Source organism: Sardina pilchardus, chromosome 24 (assembly GCF_963854185.1).
Source record: "Sardina pilchardus chromosome 24, fSarPil1.1, whole genome shotgun sequence".
In the NCBI taxonomy this organism is placed as follows: Eukaryota; Metazoa; Chordata; class Actinopteri; order Clupeiformes; family Clupeidae; genus Sardina; species Sardina pilchardus.
The window spans coordinates 26,886,407-26,909,631 of NC_085017.1; the positions used below are offsets into that span (position 1 = coordinate 26,886,407).

General features: G+C 45.3%; 2 protein-coding genes across 2 annotated transcripts in view; one reads left to right on the plus strand and one right to left on the minus strand.

The window, feature by feature from the left end:
* Positions 1 to 2,405: 2,405 nt before the first annotated feature.
* On the plus strand, positions 2,406 to 4,316 carry lratd2a (LRAT domain containing 2a). The gene has a single exon (XM_062528846.1). It carries the CDS (start codon positions 2,941 to 2,943, stop codon positions 3,760 to 3,762), a length of 822 nt encoding a protein of 273 aa, XP_062384830.1. The 5' UTR covers positions 2,406 to 2,940; the 3' UTR covers positions 3,763 to 4,316.
* A 16,550-nt stretch (positions 4,317 to 20,866) lies between these two features.
* trib1 (tribbles pseudokinase 1) overlaps positions 20,867 to 23,225 on the minus strand; it is an 8,460-nt gene continuing 6,101 nt past the window's right edge. The window contains exon 3 of the mRNA XM_062528841.1: positions 20,867 to 23,225. This exon is cut by the window's right edge and continues 270 nt beyond it. Coding sequence (XP_062384825.1) covers positions 22,976 to 23,225 — 250 coding nt within the window. The 3' untranslated portion in view covers positions 20,867 to 22,975.

Sequence of the window (23,225 nt, forward strand, 5' to 3'; positions counted from 1 at the left end):
AATAGACATTCAGCATTTTCCCTAATGTAAACATTCAGTGTCCAAAAACATTTAATCTGTGGCTCAGAAAGGGATGGCCCTAGTGATGTATTTTCTTTCATTTAATGCTCATCGCTCATCGAGACAAGGGCCAAATAAGGACACACTAGATTTCCCAATACCATAGAGCTTATCCCTTCATCACAATGGGACTTAATGAAATAATTGCAAAGTGGGAGTGATTATGTAGCTGTTTTCCCAAACATACAGGCAACACCAGAAGGATGCAGTCGCCATTAAAGACAAAGTCCACGGCTTCTGCTGGGCCTGCTGAACCATAAATGTATCAAGATGGTTTTGGAGAAAAAAAAAAACAAGCTTTGTTTTTCACTCCTCCACAATTGTTTTGGTCTGATGGCATTCCATGACAATCAGTTTGTGTGGACACTCCATACAAGTGGCAAGAGACAGAGTGGACAGAAGCATGTAATGCGACCGGATAACCGTAGTAGCCACAAGCCTACGTGGCCTGCCACCAGATGAGCATCGGTCAGGCTCGGCAGGGCGGCCTTGTTTTCCCCCTGACTGTCTTCAGGTATTGTGTATCTGTGTTCCACTTGCATTATGGGATGGTTTATCTTTCAATAACTGTGTAGTTTCCATCTAAGATGTCATCATATGTTCCTGTCCCCCCCCACCCTCCCCCCCCCCATAAGTCTAGCATGGAGAAGTGCCCTCTCACTTTTTTTCTACCCCCTACAAAACCTTTCCAGGTCCCTAGCGCTGAAGCTAGCTTAAGAGCTCATTATTCCAGAGATGGGAAAGCAAGGTGGTGGAACAGATTTGGAACCCAGCAGCGCTCCAAATCCTCCCTTTCATTGTTGGGGGAGAGAGCCTCCAGTGGAAGTGGCAGGGCTGATAATACACGTTTCAGTTCGGATGCATCGAGATGTGTAGACACAGCTTTCCCCCAGGTAGCGTCATTTGTGCGTTTTCCATTCTCTCTCTCTCTCTCTCTCTCTCTCTCTGTCTTGCGGCTTCTCTCACCTCTCACACCGGTGCATGCACAAACACACAAACACACACACACACACACACACACACACACACACACACACACACACACACACACACACACACACACACACATACACACACACACACACACACACACACACACACACACACACACATAAATACATGTACACACACACACACACACATACACATCCATACACACACATATACACACAGATTCAGACCAGCTGCTCCAGGAAGTCATTTCAAAGCTGTAGCATGCCAATTTAGGTGGCACACATTTACCCCCAGGGACCAAGAGGCAGAGAATAATCCCCCTAGAACTGCTCTCGCACTGCCAGGGAGGAACAGGCCAATTGCACAAAGCCAGTCTTGTTGAGGAAGGAGGAAAGAACTGCCATCATGGCATAGCCCTTGTCAAAAAAAAACATGGAACACATGATCCAAACGACTTAATTCAAAGGTGGCGCATTGAATGTTGAGTGCACGGTGTGAGGGTTCTGGCTTGCTTGCAGAGACTTTACTGTTGTGTTGTTGCTAATAAGCAGAGGACCAGACATCAGGCACCAGCAACTGGGAGACTGCAAGTAAATATTTTAATCTGTTCATTAAGCTGTGTTATAACGATAGATACTCAGGCGGGAGCGCCTGAGCTCCAAAAGCCCAGACATTCTCTGAGGATCTGCCAAACACTCTGAAATACCACCACCACTCACTCCCCACCCCCTTGCGTTTTTTTTGGAGAGGCTTTTTCTACAATAATTAACTCAGACAGTTGATTCAAATGTAGTGCTGTAATTGACATTGCGCGGGACATCGTATTTGTTGTGCTCCCCCAATCTCCCGTGATTCATCATGCCTGATGAGTGTGAAGTTACTCACAAGCTGAAAGGAAATTACATTAACAAAGGACAGGATGAGTTTGTTTTAAATCTTCATTAGATAACATTTTAGACAGCAAAATGAAGTAGGCCTTTATTCAAGCCTACTTTTGAAATTGATAACATGAGGGAAAATTAAACTACTCTGGGTATGTCAGAGCTACAAAATGCATCATGTCATCTGTATATTATACAAGTTCACTCAGTCTCTTAAAGTGGTTTTGTATTAATCTTAGGCCATTGTAATTCAGATGTGAAAAGACTCGATACGCACAGGTGCCCTAATACGTTGGATCTACAAGGTCTAATCAAATACATTTGAGTTATTTAATTATTAAGTCCAAAAATCAATTGCCGTCAGCTTTTTTTTTCTCCCTCAAGAGCATTAGTGGCTGAGTCACGAAACTGTAGATATTTGCCATATTAAATAGGTACACTACGTCTTTAAATTAGAGACCGCTTGGAACTGTCACTGTGGTTAGCTTCGCCTGGATCTGACCGCCTTCCAATCCACACTTGCACAGCAAGAGCTGGGGCATAGCCTGAAGTGGCGAACGACAGCCACAACTAAATAACAGCTTGAGAAAAGGAGCCGATGGCAAGCGCGTTTCTCGTTCAGAGCGCATGTGTGGACATTGTGGACTTGCTGCTCTTTACTTCAGCCAGTTAGGAGAATCTGGAAACTTTGCGCCTCGGAAATCCGCAGGTGCAAGACGAAGGTTACACCTGCTTGGCTGCGTATTGGCTTCTAAATTTCAACAACCCTATAAACTACTCTTTGTCAGACATCCTTTGGCCGTTACACTTCTTGACTTGGTTATTGGGTAGGCTACAAGGGACGTGTTTCTTCCAGTACGTCGTGTTTGCGTTCAGCAATTTCGCCTGTCACGATGTACCAGTGTCCTGTTGCAGGGTGAATTAGTTTGTTCAGGTTGTAGGTTACCCTACGTGTTGCACCTCCAGATGATAATCTTCTCCGTATAGGTGGACCCGCGCGGTCTCCGGGACTCATTTTATTCCCATCCGCTGCCAGGGAAGTAGCATGGGAAATCAGGTCGACAAACTGTCACATTTAAGTTATGCTGAAGTTCCGACCACGGATCCGAATGGATTGGACACGGAGGAGGACGGTCCAAGGATTGGGGTGTCTTATATTTTTTCAAATGACGATGACGAGTTGGAGGACAATGTCGATGGAGCAGACATGGACCAGAATCAGGAAGAAAAACACTATGATAAGCGCAACGAAGTAGAGTGTGCCATCTACAACAGAGACGAATGTATTTACGAGAAAAGTATCATAGCCATAGACATGGAGACGTACTCCCCTGAGAGTTTACTGAACAAATGCAAAGCAGGGGACCTGCTGGAGTTCGTGGCAACCAGCCAGTATCCCCACTGGGCTGTCTACGTCGGGGACTTTCAGGTGGTTCACCTGCACAGGGCGGAGGTGAAGAACAGTTTTCTGACGGATGCGAGCCAGGGAAGGAGAGGTCGAATTGTAAACGATTTCTACAAATTCAAGCCACTTAGTCCAGAGATGGTTGTACAGAACGCCATGGAACAGGTGGGCGCCAAAGACCGGGAACTCAGTTGGAGAAATTCCGAATGTTTTGCTGCTTGGTGCAAATTTGGTAAGCGCGAATTTAAAATGGGAGGTGAGATACGAATCGGAAAGCAGCCTTATCGTTTAAAAATGATCTTACCGGAAAAACAGTCGCACGTACTCGAATTCCAGAGTTTGGAAGACCTAATCATGGAGAAGAGGAGGAATGACCAGATTGGAAAGGTTGCTATGATTCAGGAGCTGGCCAATCACCTCAGCAATGTCGGGAGTATCAGAAACGACCCAGACGCACACTGATGCAGTCAGTAGGCTAGTTGTGATCTTGCCCACTAATGAAACCTGTGGATAATGTTTTTGAATTAATCGTTTTTGATGAAAAACAGCCAATTACAAAGTAGGATCTCTTAATTTAAACAAAAAGTGGAGAAGCTTTGTGATAAAAGTCTGCTCCACGGCCTGATATATTGCAAATGCATAGAGGATTATCCTGGCTGAACTCTACAGTTATTACAATCTGCTGTTGAAAATTGTGAAAGTTATTTACATTAAGCAAAGCAAATAATGTTTATTTGGTTTTATTTATGTCTCAGTTTCAAGTAGGTTTGAACTGAAAGATGATTCAGGTTATCAGTTAGAATGTGAGTCAGTAATAGTCCTACCTGTTGGTTGTAGTCTGTGGAAGTCTACCAGCAACAGTTCAATTTCTGTTTTACTTTTTTCCTCCACTGTGGCTGTCAGAGTTTCTGTGAAAACCATGACAAAACCATCAGGGTGTGAAATCAGAAACCACTAGTCTTTTTTTCAGGGCATTTGTAAGCCACAAAACAGTGTCACAATAAACCAAGGGAAGCAAACGAGTTATGAAGTGTTGTTTTATGCGAAGAAAATTACTTTATTTTCATTATAATTGTGATGATGGAGAATAGGAATGAAAGACTTGCCATGCATAACCAAAGAGAATCAGAGTTATATCATGTAGGCCTACATAGTCCTGCAAAGTACATTACAGTGTTATGCACGGTTCTTGCTTTTCATGTGTGTGTTTGGATACGGAGAATATGCAACTGTATTTGCTTTCATCTGTTTTTCTTTCAATTAACAAAATATCCAACTTAGATTGCAGTTGCAACTCTATCTCAATTTTTCATGCCTACAGGCATGGTGCCATTTCCAGGATGAAACAAATCCTTAGTGACAGAAACGACGGGCTGTAAGGCAAAGCAGACCATCTCACACTCGTATTTCTGTTCAAGCTTGTCAATAATGATTATGAATGGCAAGCCCTTTGAGGATCTGTCATTACAAACAAAGCCAAAACAGCCATCCAACTCAGTTCATCGCAAAATAAATAAATCCCCATTCACACAACATTACTGGGACTAGTTGCCCTGTTGACAACACAGCAATCCTGAAGATTCCTTTCCAGACAATCATGTCTGTAAGAAGGTAATCAGCCTCGCGCACAAAAACACAGCTGCTTTTATAGTTTGGAGAGAGCAAACGGTGCGCAGAGACGAATCACAAGGTGAATCATCACCCCCAGTTCTGTACTCCACACAGAAAGCAGAGAGGGATTTGCCTTCTAGCCATGCCACAGACAAAGCACCTTGGAATGGGCAGTGTTGGTGTGTTTGTGTGTGTGTGTGTGTGTGTGTGTGTGTGTGTGTGTGTGTGTGTGATTTGGGCCTAATCTTGGCGTCTCAGCAGCACTCTGGGCAAACAGGCGGACGCTGGGAAAGGAATGGAAGTAATTACAGCTGCCACACTGTGAGTGAGTAATGGCTACCCACAAAGGCAACAAGGCCCTCTTTGTACATCAGTTTAGCGCCACAGCTAACTGCCAAAGGCAGCAACAGCTAACCCCTCTCCTTCCCCTCTCGGCCCCCCTGGCTTAATGAGCGCGGGTGTCGTGACGTAGGCATGGAGAGTGCTAGATGTTTTTTGGTGGCACTCTTTATTGGGAGTGATTTGTGTCCTGGCTTTGTGCCTCTTCTCTCCTGCGGCGGCAGAGGCGATATACAGCCCCGCCGGCTAGCCGAGGAGGGCTACAGGTGGTCTTTTGTGTCGGCCGGCTGTTGTTTTGGTGCACTGTTTTGGTTGGTCATTCTTAACTGGATTGTTTTTTTGTCTCCTGAGAGTGCCAGGCATTTTTTGCTGATCTGTTGTGCTGCGATGGCCCAGTTCGAGATGAATTCTGCCTAAGCGCCCCGGGTGGACAGCCCACCTCCTCTAGCTGAGAGACTCTCATCTCTGAGATGATACACTGATTACATGTCAAGTGGATGGTGTATTTGTGCGAGTGTTCAGCGCACATGTTTTTTAAAAAAAAAAAAAAAAAAAAAATGTTCATTACTGGCCTCCCAGGCCATTTCAGCTGCTAGACGAGAGTCGGGCAGGTAGTGAGTGTGTGGCTCGTGTGTATGTTGGGGGAGGTGTCATAGCTGTCTTATTATCTTTCGGCCATTAGCTCAGCAGCATGCATGCTGAACCCCAGAGTGAGATTAGTTTGCCACGGGCTGAGGCAGTGGACCATGATTTTCCTATGTGAACACCAGTCAACTTTTTCCCATTAGCATATTTTATCTCACCATCAAAAACTTGCCTCATCACCCAATCCAATTATCATATATTATCTTCATACCTGAATAATTTTTGTCCTCCTCTTCAATTTTGTGGGGTTTGTCATGCCTTATCACCCCAAGCGTTGATAATACTTCTGTAATAGTATTTAATGATGTCCTTTATTTACCATTTCTGCCTCACTTATCAGAAATGGACATAAGTGTTCCCTTTAAAAATATACCCTATGGCGTACTTGCGAAAAATCTTCTTAATTCTGATAAGCCAAGTGTAAAATTATGCAAATGTTTTTTGTGGCAAAAATAAGTCTTGAGTCCTTTTTCAGATATCTAATGATAACATCTACAGTGTACATATTGTAAAAGGTCCGCTCCGTGCAAGATCAGTGGAATGGCATACCCCTCGGAGTTTGTTATATCTGTCTCAATGATACAGCAAGTAAAGTGAAAAACAAAGTCTTGAATTTGGTTCTTTGAGTCCCTTGTGGCTTGCTGTACTTGTCCATCATCCACATAGTTCCTTTATCAGCAGCTTGAGAGGCAGAGGAGCTGGGCTACTGGAGGTAATGAACAGGAAGGAGGTACTTCAAGCCCATTTGCATTTCCCACTATTCAGGCTCAGTTGATTTCTTGCTGCCAAACCTGTAAACAAGAGGCCCCCCAAGATAATGATGTTGTGAAACTAAGCAAATTAAACCAGAGAAATGCCCATTTTCATGGCACACCAGACACGCACTGTCAACTTGAAACTTGTATGTGGAGAGGCAATTTGTTTTTGTTTTTTTTTAAGGAAGAAGACGACGTGACAAGGCTTCATGCCAATATGATGATTTTTGATATGTTAAGATTTACGAGTCATCTCAGAGGAGATGCCTGCATCTGCTGGATCTGGAAGGCAGTAGACTAGACCTGGCAGCAAAGTGACTGTGACTGTGACTGTGTTCAAATTCTATGGTGTGGACATCAGAGTTGTAGACACAGAGGGGGAACGATGATGGAGGGGACTTGTTAGAGGACATCAACAATACATGCATGGAAATATCCACATTCAGAGTGACTCTTCGCTGTCCAGGTTTAAGGGGAAATTATAGCCACATGCGAGATTGTGTATTCAAGAACATAATGATTCTTCTGAAGTGAATTTGTCTCTTTTGAAATTGTGAGTTTAATCTTTTTTAAAGTAAAGCAAATTACTGTATGTCATTTTGCTTGTATAGAGGTTGTAGTAATTCAGTAATGCAAAAGTAACACTGAGTGGAAGAGATCAAGTGCAAAAGCATATTTCCTCTTTTGGTTTCTCCCCAAGGCATGTTTGTGTTAGAACTGGATTGAAGACTTAATGATGTGTGTAATGTGTATCTAGAATGCGTTTGTATGCCAAAACCTCTCGCTGTGTTCCAAACTGTCAAGAGTTGACCAGGACAGATGGTTTCTCAATGCTTAAACAATACAAAACGATCTGAGCATTTCAGCATCAGCAGGAACCTAAACCTAAACAGGAAATTTGAGTGAAAAAGACCTAATTAACTCACATGAGTTCCTATTGGTTTATGAAATGTCTAGCCTGACATAGGGTGCCTCTCATTCATGATTTATACGTCCTCCCTTCCTCCTCGGGCCTCGATCCTCACTGATCTACATAAAGAATGATGGAGCGGCAATAATGGGATAGTCTATCCCGTGTTAGTTATATATCAGTGGGAACGCCCCTCGCGGATCGAGCATTGAGGATCGAGGAGAGATGTTGACTTGAGAGGCACCCATACTCTGTCTGCATCGTACCTTTGCACTGTGCTTCTATTGCTCCTGCCTGTCACAGGCATGCCTGCTATTTATTTGCCTGGTGACTGCTTGGATGATATCTCTGAGCGCATTTGATATCTTTGTGTTCTGGCTTGAAGTTATGGACAAAGTCACGGGCGCACTCCTGGTCTGCAGCTGTCTTCAGCTCAGAAACCTAATCGAATTCTTGGTATCCAGCCAGGCGTATCACGTCATCAGTGGTAACTAGCCGCGCTCTGTCGGCCGAGCACTCTTTGTTATTTTTAGAATATTATTATATCGATCAGGTGGATTCATGCACCACAACAAGTGCTGTCCGTGCCGCTATATTCCGCTGCGCGTGTTTCCATTTTTCAGCCGAGCTCAGGTGTTTCTGTTTGCCTCCGTGGCAGTGCTGGGGTCAGACAAGAGCCTATTCCTGTCAACTACGCTCATCCCCCCCCCCCCACCCCCCCCTGTCTCTCTCACTCTCCTCATATCCTCTCTTTATTTATTTTCCACTGATGATGAAACGGTGAGACAAAAACAGTCTCTGTTTTTCCATCAGCCGGGCGACAACAGGTCTGAACTTTCAAAACTAAGTGTAGAGGGCCTAGACTGAAGGGTCTACTGCAGGCTCTTGGAGCTTGTCTGCCACACTGGCTTTAACACAGGTGCAAGTCATCTACATGCAGGAGAGATTGAGCTATGGAAGGTCATCTAGGTAGCTCTCTAGGTCATTTAGATAACAGGATCAGCATTTATGAGAGCTATCGTCTACTTCAACTCAATGTTCTGACTGTCAAGAGTTGTTGGAGGCAATTTGTGAGGAATACTGGGCTAGTCTTTTGTTTTTCCGACAAGCGCATAAGTGGAGAATTGCAAATTCTCCTCATCCGTATTTGGTGTATGAAGATCATGAAGAGAGAATCATCTCTCTCTTCTCAGGCTGTGGCTTGCTGTATGACTGGAGAGGAATATTGATGTCCAGGGCAGGAGAATGTTGACCCAAAGACAGGCTGGCTGTAGTCGGCATCACCACCTCGCTCAAGTTCAGAATTCTTCTACATACCTATTATTTCTATACGCTGTGAAAGTACTACTTTCAAACCAAGCCTGACATGGAAGTTCAATGATGGAAGGAAGACAATTCATGTTTTTGTGACTTGTTTTTAATTCTCTCTCTGTTTTCAACATGAAAGGTAAGCAATCATGTCTCATAAAATGATTGTTAGGCCGTAAATGTGTCTTTTTTCCCCCTCTAACCAATGCCTGTGCATTCTCGTTTGAACATTCCAGATAGCAGTTGAAAGAAGAAAGCTGTGTTTGATTGTGTTTATCTTTCATATAAGGAAGGCCTATTTGATCACCAACATGAAAGCCATCATTGAACAATATAGAAGCCCCCGTTCTGGAATGACACTAAATTGAATCCTTCCTCTCCTTCAAAAAGATAGCTAGTTTTTGATAAATTGCATTTGCAGAATTAGCCTTCACCTTAAATATGACATAAAAAAGCATACGGTTACCAGCAGACTGCCATGTCAGAAATACACAGCTTGTTACTGAAACAGACAGGGGAGAAAATGTTGTTAAATGTGAATGAGAAACAAGATGGATGTCATATTAACAAAAGCTCCTGCTGTTGTGAGGCACCACCGCTGGTCGTGTTTGCTCAGGGCAAACACACAGTGGCCACACACAACCTGGTTGGCTAATTCAAATTCTTTCCCCGGATAAAGTCGAGCAACAATGAAGTCATTCAAGCATATTCTGATTGCTCTAAGCCCAAGTACCTGCTGGCTCAATCAAAGCACTAGAAAATCCACGACTTCAAGAGGCTTGATTGCAATGCTGGGCCACAATAATAACTAACACAGTGGATCACAGTGGAAATAGGCTGCGTGTGGCGAACAGGTCAGCTGAGAACCAGAGCCATATCTCGCACCAACTCAAGGAGTTGGCTTCAACAAGGCGCTTGGAGGAATATTAATAAGAGGATATGCCTTGGTGGTTACCAACGGCAAGACCACAGACCATGGAATCCATCACAAAGAAGGTGGCGGGGATAAGCTTGATCTCATATGTGCATGTCGGCATGACCAATTATGACGTGCCTGGCTCCATGGATACTTATTGACCCAACACATGGGCTTATGAGGTGTTTCAGTGGCATGGTCCTGTAATATTGATTGTATGTGAATAGTCGCGCTCTGCAATATGACCAAAATCTCAAATCCTGATTTAGGTCATTTTATAACACCATTGTGACACAACACAATATAGCACATTTCTGCAAATTTGTTAAATAGTAATTACATTCTAAATACGCTTAACAAGCCAGGCCTAAAACGCAAAGAGAACTCCAGACTCTGTACAGCACAGAGAGGATGAATGATAGGTCAAGAAAACCGAGCCGTCAACAAAACGTTATCATCGTTATCTATCATGCTGCGGTCTAGTCAGTTTCAATATAGTTAAAACATTTCATCACAGGGGGGAATTATGATTACAGCACAGCTCTAGTCTATGGGCATGGAGGAGATAAAGCAAAAATAAGCTTGAAGTAAAGAGCTTGTTTTACATAGGCTACTCATCTAACAGGTATAAATTCCATGCATACAAATGAATTCCATTATCTGTGACATTTGGATCAAGAGACATATGCAAGGATCTAGTCATGTGCCATGCTGTGCTTTGCTGGTCCTCTATCTGTGGCATCTCTCATTTAAGAGGCACCTGACATTCGTAGAAGGTAACAGTCATCTGTCAAAAAAAAAAAAAAAAGAAAGGAAGTGGCATCCTGGCTTGATGATGGTAATTGGTAGGGTGGCTACGTTTGTGTTCTTGGGGTGGATTTAAGAGAGTGAGAGAGAGAGTGAGAGAAAGAGAGAGGGAGAGAGAAAGCAAGGGAGAAAGAGAAAGAGAGGGAGACAGAGACATTGTATGCTGTATCTCTTTTTTCCTTTCCCTTGTGATAGTACTGTGTTATAACACTAGTTTTGGCAACACTCTACCAAACAGTCATGCTAATAAAGCACCTTTGAATTTGAATTTGCGAGAGAGAGAGAGAGAGGGAGAGAGAGAGAGAGAAAGAGAGAAAGAGAGAGGGAGAGAGAGAGGGAGGGAGAGAGAAAGAGAAAGAGAAAGAGAGCCTATGCGGCACTGCGGAGGGGACCGTGTGGTGTAGCGGAGTCACGCTGTGCAAAGAGGCACATGAAGGAGGGCTGCTGACACTCAAGCATGACAACAGCCACCCAGGGGCTGGAATAGGTGTGACGAGTACGGCCCGCATTTAGAGAGCAGCACAGTTACAGCTCACCTTTACGTGGAAACAGCCAGGTTGTGCTGACAGAAAATGAGACACTTTAGCACTCGTCGATCGCAGATTGCTGATTGTTTCGGGGGGGGAAATGTCGAGTTTTAATGGATGTGTAATTTGTGCTCTTTTCTGCAATGAGTGAAAACTGTGATGAAGTGTCATTCAAGGCCCATAATGTCAGCATGAATGTGGGGGCACTGAAAGTCAAGATGAGCTGTTTTGTTTTGTGTACAGACAAGCTCATGTTCTCCTCGTGTGTTATGGATGAAGGTACTTAAACTATGTTGGTTCCACTAGGTTCCACACAATCACTCTATGCATTGAGCCAGAAATATATCCTCTGCTGTTTTATGGAGAAATGGGACCCTCTCTCAGTTGAGAAGGAAACACAATTAACTAGGAAGCCTAAGTGAGGCTGAGGAGCTTGGGGAATATTCTGGAAACAGTGAAATATAGGAAAAGTCACCAAGCTCAGTCACTGCTCCTTAGTGTCTTTTTAAAAATCCTTTATATTGCTTTTGTTTTGAGTCTATTTGTCATAGCGGTTATTTTTCACGACGGCTCCAAATAGGAGAAAAGTGCTTTGTAGTCTGCAGGCTTTGGGGCATCTCGACTCTAAACACCCCTGCACCTCTACCGTGAACACGGCAGACGCTGACTAAGAAGTGTTCCAGGGAGATGTGAGAACTCAAATGTGTCACAGTGATTAGGAGGAACTCAATGAAGATGAGCGACAGAGAGAGAGAGAGAGAGAGAGAGAGAGAGAGAGAGAGAGAGAGAGAGAGAGAGAGAGAGAGAGAGAGAGAGAGAGGAGAGGGAGAGGGAGAGGGAGAGGGAGAGGGAGAGGGAGAGGGAGAGGGAGAGGGAGAGGGAGAGAGGGAAGGTAATGGAACAATTCTGATAGGTCTCAGTATCAATGTGCATTCAAATCCATCACCATAGGTCAACAAATGACATGAATGCCTCTTAAATGGTTTTATTTTGCCTCTATCTTCTCTCGCTCTGTTCTTATACCTCAGTGATTATGCGCTCTTTCATGAACAACAGGAAATGATTGTGTCTTCACAGATCACGATGATACCATGTCAGTGGCCGGAAATCATCCGTTTTGTTTCACAACAAAGCCATAAAACAATGGCGTGTGAGTGCTAGACACGATATCAATTACGATTTAAATACCAATCTCAGAGAATATCACCACCCTGCTGATACTGGGCAAATGCTGTTTGGAAAACGCTGGCAAACACCAGTAAAAAAAGCAGCGAGGTTCTCTTTTGGCTCTTTTTATATCTCTCCTATAGGACTGACTCGGCCTGTGTCCCCGGCTAACCACATCTTATTTAGACGATCGCACCGGAGCACCGGTGTGAATACCCACAATCCCCGTGGCGCTATCTGTGCCCACCTGCGGGCTGGCCCGTTCCCTTAGTGATGGAGTCAGCTCGAGGGGAGCCGCGGCAACGCATATCAGATGTTGAATCATATCTTCCTCAATTACGCCACTGTCTGCGAGGCTGCCTACTGTGGAGGCACGCAGCAGAGAGGGAGAGAGGAGAGGGCTTGTACGTGTCAATCACAAACCTCTGTTCCCTGCAGGGCTAGCCGGCAAGATTCAGTTACTAAACCCTGTGAGGCTGTCTCTGAATGCCGTGACTGAATGTTGAGTTGGTCAATATTGTCTAGAATGCTGAGATAAGTGCAGCAACATTCTTTGCAAAACAGTATGCACCTTCTTCCAACACAGAGTGGTAGCTTCCGAACATACTCCGAGCTGTCTGCGTTCTAGCTTTGAATCCACACACACGTATCCAATACGCTCTTATAATGAATAGTGAATGCATATGTACAGAGAGTGGTTGCATCAGGTCTCATTCGCACCATCTCACTGAAAGCGAAAGTCCTCATTTGAACTCCAAAAAAGCTATCACATTCAGTAAGATGAACTTGTAGAACATCCCCTGTGCTTAACAACAGAGATGTGACTCGGGTGCCAAGTAAGGCATGACGAGGACTTTAGCCCCGGGGCCCAATAAGACCCGAGCGTTCTCGCGCTGACTGGGGCAGTTGGCATTGACTTTAACCAGCCCGAGCACAGCTCAGTAGCACATTGCGGCATGGAGCTAAAAGGCCCACTGCTAATTGTTTTTCTCATTATCTATTCCCTCTAATCCTCACTCCGACCTCAGGCGTCCATCGCAGACCCATCCATGTCTTTTTTTCCCCCCCAAAGTCTTTCGCATTCTCTGGCACTTTTTTTCAGTGCCGAAGTCTTTTCGATTCTCTATCTGGCACATGGAGTTAGTTTGTCTGGCTTTTTTTCCTCCTTCTCTCTCCCCCTGCTGTCTGTAACTGTCAACACTATGGCGTATCCCACTGGTTTCGCTACACAACAGGCGAAAAAATCCTGGATTTGAAGTCCTACATATAAATGATGTCCGGAGAGATGGACTCAGTGTGAGCGCCTGGAGCAGCTTCAAACCAGCCCCTGCGTGAAGACTACATACCTGGAGACCAGGAGATGAGAGACACCTGGCTGCCCAGAGGCCTGGAGCAGCTGTTTGAAAGCTGCCGGTCACCTGGAGGCGAAACGACCTTCAGATGGCCGACCCAGGTGAAGGGGATTGTGGGATGCGCGGCGGTGGACTCAGTCGGACATCAATGAGCACCTGCTGATCACTGTGGTTGTGGTTCGGGGGGAGACCTGTCTAGATGCAGCGGTATGTCTGCCCGTGAAAACAACAACAGCCGACTGGGTGCCAGGCTTGCAAGAGGATTGATTTATGTGCCCACAAAGACAAAATAATGGCCTGAATGTTTGCTTATTCCAAAATAGATATGAAAATACACTGATATAAATATATATATCGTGTCCAGGGGTGTAGTGGTGAAATAAGAGGTGTGAATTCTGCGATCACAGTAAGGTGGATTGCACCATGCGTGTGGTATCAGAATTTCCTTTTAAAAAAGCATTCAGAACATGTTGATGATGGTGGAGGTTATTATTCAAAGTTTATAACCATACCAGTGGTTTGAAATGGTCCCTAGACTGTTGATGAGTGTAAATATTGTGAATGTGGATTATACAGTGTTATTTTTTGTATGTTAAAAGTAGCAATTTCAGAGGTGAGTAAACTGTGTTTACTTGCGTTTCGCCTCCACTACATCCCTAATCGTGTCACAGTGTAATGCATATTACATAGAATTTATTTATGGTAATGTCTAATCTCTAGAATAGAGAGGTCATGCCAAGGGGGATGGTAAATATTTTTGTTATGAATGGGAGATGTGAACTAAGAGGTTCTTCAGTCTGCAGGTGAACTCTAGTTTCTGAGTGGATTGGTGCAGACCCTTGTGACTCATGGTTTTCTGTGTTCTGTTCTGGTCTTCTTACATCTGCACCACAAAGGAAGTCAGTCTTGCAGTCATATCTGCATTTTGAAACATGCCGGTTGCTTTGTCATCATAACTTCCCCCTATCCCCCCCCCTATACATCCAGACCACACACACACACACACACACGCACACGCACACGCACACGCACACGCACACGTACGCACACACCTACTTATTGCATACAAGCTTCATACTTCTGCAGACTAAACTGTCTTAATCTCCTGAGCCGAACCAAGGCCCACATTCTAAACCAAATGGCCCATGTCTTACAAAAATGATTGGTTTCTGTAAGCCAATGGGCTACTAAAGCAGCTCAAAGTGTTACAAGAAAATAGCAGATGTTTATCAATAATAACTGTCTACATTTCTAAAAGCCATATATAGCTATGAGTCTGTGAATTTCCTGTTTATTTTCTCTCCTCCCTCCTTCTCCTCTGCTGCGTACAAACTCGGCGGCGGCCGTGGGGCCACTGACATGTAAAAGCTCTCTGGGGTGCGCGGCGTAATTACACTGCAGCGGCACACAGAGTTGAGCACAAAGGTCTAATAATCAGGCCGAGATGATCAGAAGCACGGCCCGCGCCAGAGAACGGCAGCGCGGCTGAAATGTAATTAAAAAAGGGCCTCCGCGTTATGTTTTTTTTTTTTTTTACGGCAAGAGATGGCGCATACCCCGTTCGGCCCTTTATCAGCGCCGGCGACATTTCAACCCCCACGCTGCTTTTAGTCTGCCAGCCCTGGCGCCGGCGAAACGCAAACAGGCTCGATACGAGACAGCTCTTTTCACGGCGCTGCGTTGGACAACTTTAAATACTCTTTGTGCTGATGACTTTCTGCTGTGATTGGTGACATGGGGCCACGTGTCAGTTGAAAGGGCAGCTGAAAGCGGTTCCTTCCATGTGTAAACAAACGCCATTGCCATCGCTGTCATGGCGTCTCAGCACAGACTCTTTGATGGGGGAATGAATTCTGCAAACACCCCCCCCCCCCCCCCCCCCCACCTTCTCCGTCACCCACCCCCCTCCTGCTAGAAAAACTGTCTGTTTTTTTCCCTCCACATTAGTGTTGTAGCTCGGCAACTTTTTAAATTATTGAACGCCCTCCGTTCTCTCCACCATGACTCAGTACTTTAGTTTGGTCAAATTGAGAACTCAATCATACCACCCTCATTACATTTTTTCCCCTTTCAATACCTTTTCACTTCCACCGCACTCGATTTCACTTGCAAGTTAATTTGCTTACAGGTGTGTAGTAAATGAAGAAATGTAAATTGGTTTTCCTTTAGAAGTTATTTTTAGTGGTTTAAAAAAAAATCTGTTGACAGTGTGTGTGTACAGAGTGTTTTTCGAAAATGAATAACCTGCTTAGACCAGGAGTGGGGGCAGCTAATGTTACTTGTCGTGTGCACAGTACAAGCTTCTGAGGGGCTTATGCCGACTAACTCCACTAAGCCTGTACGCTATGCGTATGGAGTTGGAAATGGTGAAAAGTCCAGCTCCTCTGGAGTCCCTGCCTGCATGTCTCCCCTCTCTCCTTAGTCTATTAAACAGCTTGGTGCTGAGAGGTTTGGTGTTTGGTGGGTATGCAGTTATGTGTGGTGTGGTGTGTGTGTGTGTGTGTGTGTGTGTGTGTGTGTGTGTGTGTGTGTGTGTGTGTGTGTGTGTGTGTGTGTGTGTGTGTGTGTGTGTGTGTGTGTGTGTGTGTGTGTGTGTGTGTGTCTGTCTGAGTGTGTGTGTGTGTGTGTGTGTGTGAGTGAGTGTGTCTGAGTATGTGTGTGAGTGTGTGTGTGTGTCTGAGTGTGTGTATGAGTGTGTGTGTGTATGTGTGTGTGTGTGTGTGTGTGTGTGTGAGAGAGAGAGAGAGTGTGCGTGCGTGCGTGTGTGTGTGTGTGCTTGTGACATTCATTGTCAAGGGGGAATATTCAATCCGAGCCGTTGCTATACCACAGCCCCCACACCAGCCTTTCTCCGGGAGACGCGGCCTCCCTCACAGCAGCCCAAGAAGGCTTTCAGTCCTGTAGCAACGGAGTGTTGTCAGTGGACAGAATAATATCATGGATTACAGATCTGTGTGGGCTGAATGAAGACAGTGAGGATGTCAAAGCGCTCTCTCTCTCTCTCACCATCTCACCATCTCCGAGTCTCTACATCGTCTCTATATGCCTTATCTTCCTTGTTCAACGTCGCAAAGAGCTCTCGTTCCTTTCCCTCTTCCCTCTTCCAAGGGCCTTGTGATCTGGGGAAGCACTCTTCCTGCGTCCCCCCCCCTCACAGGGGCATCGAGAGGAGCAGCCAGCGCCGTTGCTGAGACAACTGATCCTGGAGTTTTAGGCGGACCACAAGGGGGCTTTATGGGTCGAGAATCTAATCTAGTAAGTCTGGTCAGTGGACACTTTCACAGGCCTTTTATAATGCACGGTGGGGCCTGGTGAATGCATGCTATCCCCTGCATTGATTCCAAACATACTGGAGACCTAGCTGCAGCTTTTCAAGGGAGGGGGACTTATACCATTAAAACCCTTTTCAGGAGACGCTGAATGGATGGGTATTTTGGGTTGTTATGGGGTTTTTTTGCTCGGGAAAAATGCTGGTTGGGAATTTGCATGTGAATAAGTGGGTCAATCTCCAGATTTTCCGGCTCTTTTGTATTCCGTCCCCATTCCGAAATACCTCCCCAAACATTAACCTGTAGTCCATCACTGTCTTGCAGAGACACGAACCCTCTCAGCACCCTCTCAGTCTTCAATCTGTTGTTTGGCTCTGCGATGTCTCTGGGCTCATTCATGCCTTGGCTGCGAGGGCTGAATTTTTCCCTCTGCTGCTGCTGCTGTATCCGCCCGCATGCGTGCGTCTGTCAGTGCCAACATCAACACTCCCTCAACTTGTCCCTTTAGCATCATTAAACTGGCACGGAGGCAGGCGGCATCCTCTTTTTTGTTTTCCTTCTGTTCTCCAGATATCTTGTTCAGCTTGTTTTAAGTGCGACGAACATGTTGTTCTTTCCCCCCCGCCTCTCTCTGTGGAAGTGCGTCTGCTGCTTCCGAAAAGTTTTGGCAGTGGTTGAGAAGGAACAGGTTGTCAGGCTCCGAGAGGGCCATTTGTGGCACAGCTGGCCACATGAAAGCACATCAGGGTGAATGAAAAGTCAAGAATAGAACAGCAGCCCTGCAAAAAGAAAAATGCGTTCAAGGTTTTGCTGCATTTCTATTTAGTGTGCTAACATCGTAGACCTGAAAAGAAATCATTCAATTTATTATTTTTTATCTATATTTTTTTATCTTTTTATTCTTTTGTAAATGTTCCAAATGGACCGGCAGTGGAAAAATGTACCTCACAAGCTTTCATGGACGCCGTCATGTTAGTCTGTGATCCATTAAGTGTGGGGAGTGCTGGGTAGTGGGAGAGGAGTGAGAGCATTGTGCAGTGGGAAGATTACCGAGAAATTACTCTGACATTCACATTATCCCCGCAAATGGCTCCGCTGCGTTTTACAAGGCCCCTGCCTCAAAAAGGGACAAAAACAACAAACCAGAGAGAAAGGGATGAAGGATGAAGAGTTAAATCTCTCAGACCTGACAGAATTGGGAGCAGAGAGAGAGAGAGAGAGAGAGAGAGAGAAAGAGAGGGGGAGAGCAAGAGAGAGAGAGAGAGAAAATACACCTCCAACCATGTTTCGCATAAGTTTATTAAAAGATTAGCTTTGCTTTGGTCACAACATTCTCTTTGTAACATGTTGCTTTCTCTGGACAAAGGGCCTTTTCAGAAAAGCTGGAACAGTGATTAGGAGATCTGCTGTCCTTCACCTCTAATTAGCCAACAATAAAATAAATCCATGCTCAGATCAGTACTCCAGTACAGTACTTCTACTGTACGAGTAATGCAAAAAATGTAGTGGGAGATGGAACAAAAGTCTCTTGTTTTGTGTTTTAGTTTTTCAGAGGTAAATTCAGAACAGAAGAAATGTGACAATGTGATGTAGTATTAAAACTGATTGGTCAGCATTAAAACCATGCAGTCTACACTAAACTCAGTTCTACAAACATCAGGAAGGGGAGTTTAAATCTTAACATGTAATATTATGAGGTGGAGTTTCTGGAGGGAACACATTAAATGTAAGTTTTGAAGTGATCAAATGGATGTGTCTGACTGATGACTGTCACTTCAAATGCTTCAGATAAGTAATTTTGTTATGTTACAGAATTTCCCGGGGAAAAGAGGAAAATTGGCATTCTGAATCATTGGTGAGGTTGAGATTGCAGGGAAGTGAAAATCCTAATGGTCAAAGCTTCTTGGTGTTCTTGGTTCAATTGAGCTGAACCTTACTACATTCAGGCTGATGACTCTAACCTTGCTGTCATAGTCATGTAAATGCTGCCCTCTAGTGGCTCGTTTGGGTGCTGCAATAGAGCTAAATAATATTCTGTTGCTTCAAGGGCCGATCACATTACAGGCGGCATGCGCTATGAAACCCATTCATTTCAATGGGTTGAGAGCGCAAAAACGGGTCTGCCGCTGTGCTCAGCAAAGCGCAGCGCCGGCGGCATTTTGGCGCTTTGCCGCTGTTGCGCGTACCGCGGTCAAAGTTGAAATATGTTGAACTTTGACCGCGGCGCGCTGTAAGTGAATGGTCTTTTGCGCGGAGCCCAGCAGTAACCATAGAAATAGGAGCGGTAACAGCAACAAAAATCATAGAAATCTCAACCAAGAGCAACCTAGCGGTGATAGCAGCGCATGCCGTCTATAATGTGATCGGCCCTTGATGATCCTGACATTAATTAAATTAATGCCGTGGCTGTATGATAATTGCCTCAAGAAATCACATGGTATGTGTGAGCAAATTCAGTTACAGTCTGTATGCACAGTCAAAGCACCACAATGCAATGTTTTTGTTTTTGCAAAACGCCACAGGCTATATTCAGTTGGATTCATTTGGAGAGAGTCTAACCCTCAAAACACAACTTTTAAAGCCTGGATTTCTTTAATGCCTTTCCCCCTCATCTTCAGCTATGTGTTCCCAAGCTAGCTTCTTGACCCACCTGTTAATTTACCGGTGAGATCACATTAGTGACTAATCAGCTAAATGAAAACAGTATTTATTTGCTTTAGGAATATTAATGTTAATCCATCAGTGTCTTCTTTGACTTGCAGCAAATGACTTTTGTCTGAAATGATTGGATTTATTTTGGAGCGTGTGATTGACAGAGCTATGAGAATATCCTGCTACTAAAATTAGCACAGAACAAGGCCCCCATCTCTGCACTGCCCACAGCACTGGACAATCTGGTCCATTTCCTGTGGACACTGTGTTGGTCTCAGAGCCACTGGTCGCAGGGATCACTGACTTCCTCTCACATCTCCGCTTCCCTTATTAAATCTCTATGAAGGAGTCAACCAGAAACACTGGATACACCCCACGTCACTATTCCTTATTGCACATGACAGACAGACAAATGGATAGACAGAAAAACAAACAGGGATTTAGTTGCTGAAAAGCACACAGCCGTTTGTGATGTCTGGTGCAAGATTCCAGAGCCCTTACATGAGCAGTGACCGTGGAGGTGAACAGCAGTGGGTGTGAGAAAGAAAGCCAGCGCTTTGCCTCTCCTCTCATTCCTTGTAAATATCTTTACATTGACAATTTACATACACTCGCTTTGGCTCTCTGTCTTTGTCTCTCTGAAATAAATATGCACACAAGATCACAGACACATACTGTACATCCAAGGGTGTGTAGAGAGGAGGTGTGTGTGTGTGAGAGTGTGTGTGGAGAAGGGGAGGGGGGGGGGGGGGGGGACTATTTTACGTCATCCGACAGCAGTGAGTCATCAGGCAGTTGCAGTGGTGGCGTGCGATGCTCCCTGGCGCCAGTCCAGAAACGTAGCTGCTTCAGCTATAGCCTGTTGATAGCTAATCCAGTCTTAATCAGCTGCTTATGCAAGGCCCTGTGACTTCATAGGTGGTGGGAAGAGATACCTGCCCTTACGAGCCAGAAAGCCTTTGTTTGCACTCCCTAAAACCTGACTGACTGACAGAGAAAGAGAGAGAGAGAAAGAAAAAGACAGATAGAGAGAGACAGAGAGAGAAAGACAGAGAGAGAGAGAAAGAGAGAGAGAGAAAGAGAGAGAGAGAGCAAGGACTGAGTGCACTATTAAAGCACTTCCCCCCAAGGTCCTTTTGGAAAGCAGGATGTTTTTTGGACTTAATTAGAAGGTCACGGCTGAAGTCACAGATTTCTGTACTAACCAGGGGGTCACTTCCCTCCTGTGCTTTACGGCTCTCTTCAAAGTGTGCGCGTGCATTAATGTGCTTAGTGAAGACGAGACTGACAAATGAAGTATGCAAAAAATGATCTTTACTTTTTGTTTTGCTTGTCCACCGAGCTTTAATATACAAGAACAGTATTTACATGGTTTTCATTTACACAATGAACGTTTCCCCCCCATTTAACCTTTTGGGTTTAGCCTTGAGGTTCGGTCACAAATACATAATTCACAGTGCAAAATGAACTTTGTGCACTAATGTCAGTATCATTTATGAGCTGTAATCATCTGCCATTTTTAGCAACGTTCGTCCTGTCAGAGAAAATGCATTTTTGTGCTAAAAGGCTTTTCAGAGAACAAGTAACACACAAACAGGAAATACCTTTTCATTACATCTGATGTGCAACTGCTCTTAATGGAGGGGGAAGAGAGAGCTTCTGGTTGGTAACTCATAACACAGTCGGCCTGTAACGGTGGGGTTTGTGAAGAGTGAAAGTACAAAACACGCACGCACGCACACACACACACATACACACACAAGCACACAAGCACGCATGCACACCGACACAAACCATTCCCAGATGTCTGTCTGTCTCTCTCTCTCCCTCCCTTTACTTTCTCTCTCTTGAAACGCCAAGGTGTTGAGTCACAAGGCTTCTCACATTGCACCTCACCTGAATCTGTAGGCTGTATGGCCTACTTACAGTAATTGAAACACAAACACAAAGTTCAAGGCCGAGGTACAATAAATGGGAGGATGAGACAACAACACACAACAACTCCAGGAGATCAGGAAGCCTTCTGTTCACTGGCTGTTCGACATGAACCGTGTAGCTGGCAGATTGTCCTCGAGTCTGCTCTCGCTGTGCTAAAATATTGCTACCGTGAACATGCTATATACGTGGCAACATGTCCTATGCCGCCTGCCTTTCACCGCCGACGCCATCAATCTGTAATTGCAATCTGTTATCGCTAATTATAACTATCACTCTAAAACCATGGTCAGCTAATCGCTAACACTATGTATAGATGCAATGCCATGTGTAACTGCTAGGCTACTCAGGAGGGGGTCCAGCTGAATGGGGTCTTGTGTTACGGCAGGAGGGGGGGGGGGGGATGGCAGCAGCGTGCTATCAGCTGAGCTAGTGGATGGCTAATAGCCCCTCGTGCCTAAAGTGTCAGTGAAGGGCACGACACATGACACGACAACTCCCCCCCCACCCCCCACCCCCTCGAGCACTACTTAACACTGCAGGATGAGAGACAGAAAGAGAGCGAGTGAAAGAGAGAAGGAGGGAGAGAGAGAGAGAGAGAGGGAGAGAGAGAGGGGGAGAGAGAGAGTGAAAGAGGGAAGGAGAGGAGAGTGAAAGAGGGAAGGAGAGAGGGAGAGAGAGAGTGAAAGAGGGTAGGAGAGAGGGAGAGAGAGTGAAAGAGAGAAGGAGAGAGAGTGAGTGAGAAGGAGTGAGAGAGAGAGAGGTGTAAAGGTTGAGGTGAACATGTGGCGAACCTGATCTAGAACGTTACAGTGTGAGTGCTCATGCACAAACATAAAGAACCACACACGCTGTTTCTCTGTGCTGAATGAGCCATGGCCCAGCAGTGGTGTGTGTGTGTATGTGCGAGAAAGAGTCAGTTATAGCCTCTGGCCTGAAATGTGTGCTCGTGTCTGTGTGTGTTAGCTAATGTGTTGTGAATCCTGAGGTCTGGCCTGATGTGTGTGAGTCATCACAGCAATCCTGCAGCTTGACATTAGAGCTTTCCTCTCCTTCTTTTTCCCCCATTGGCGAGTTATTCTTCATTTTTCCTCAGACTCCCAAAGTGTGGTGTGTGTGTGTGTGTGTTTGTGTGTGTGTTTAAGTGTGTGTGTGTGTGCTGCTCTAAGAGCGAGCAGTTCATTAGCACCGAATGACTTCTTCTCCACACACACACACACACACACACACACACTGGTTGAACATACGCTTGAATGCCCTTAAAACAACCACAGACCCTACAGTACATCGCGCATGAGGGCACAAGTGAATACTTAAGTACCCACAACAAAACAACAAAAAAACACCCGACGACAACAATAAAGAAACAATTCCAAAGCAATGCTTCAGAATCAGAAAATGTTTTGGTCCAAAACAATGAGTCTTTGGGGGCGAAAAAAACAAAAAACAAAAACAACAAGAGCGTCAATGCCCCGGGGTCCATTAGAGGAAGAGGTTACTGTCCTCTGGCTCTGAGTCTGTGGAGGGCACTGCCTGGTCCGTGGGGCTGACTTCCTGTTCCCCGCCTCTGGCCGCGTCCTCGTCTCGGCCCCCCCGGCTCAGCCACGGGTGGATGAGCACCTCGGCGGCGGTCAGCCTCTCGGCGGGGTCCCTCCTCAGCAGGCTGCGCAGCAGGCACCGGGCCTTGGCGGACAGGCCCTCGGGCAGGCAGTACTGGCCCCTGCGGATGCGC

Excerpts from the sequence above, each read along its gene's own strand:
- lratd2a (XM_062528846.1), top strand. The coding sequence starts at position 2,941 with ATGGGAAATCAGGTCGACAAACTGTCACATTTAAGTTATGCTGAAGTT.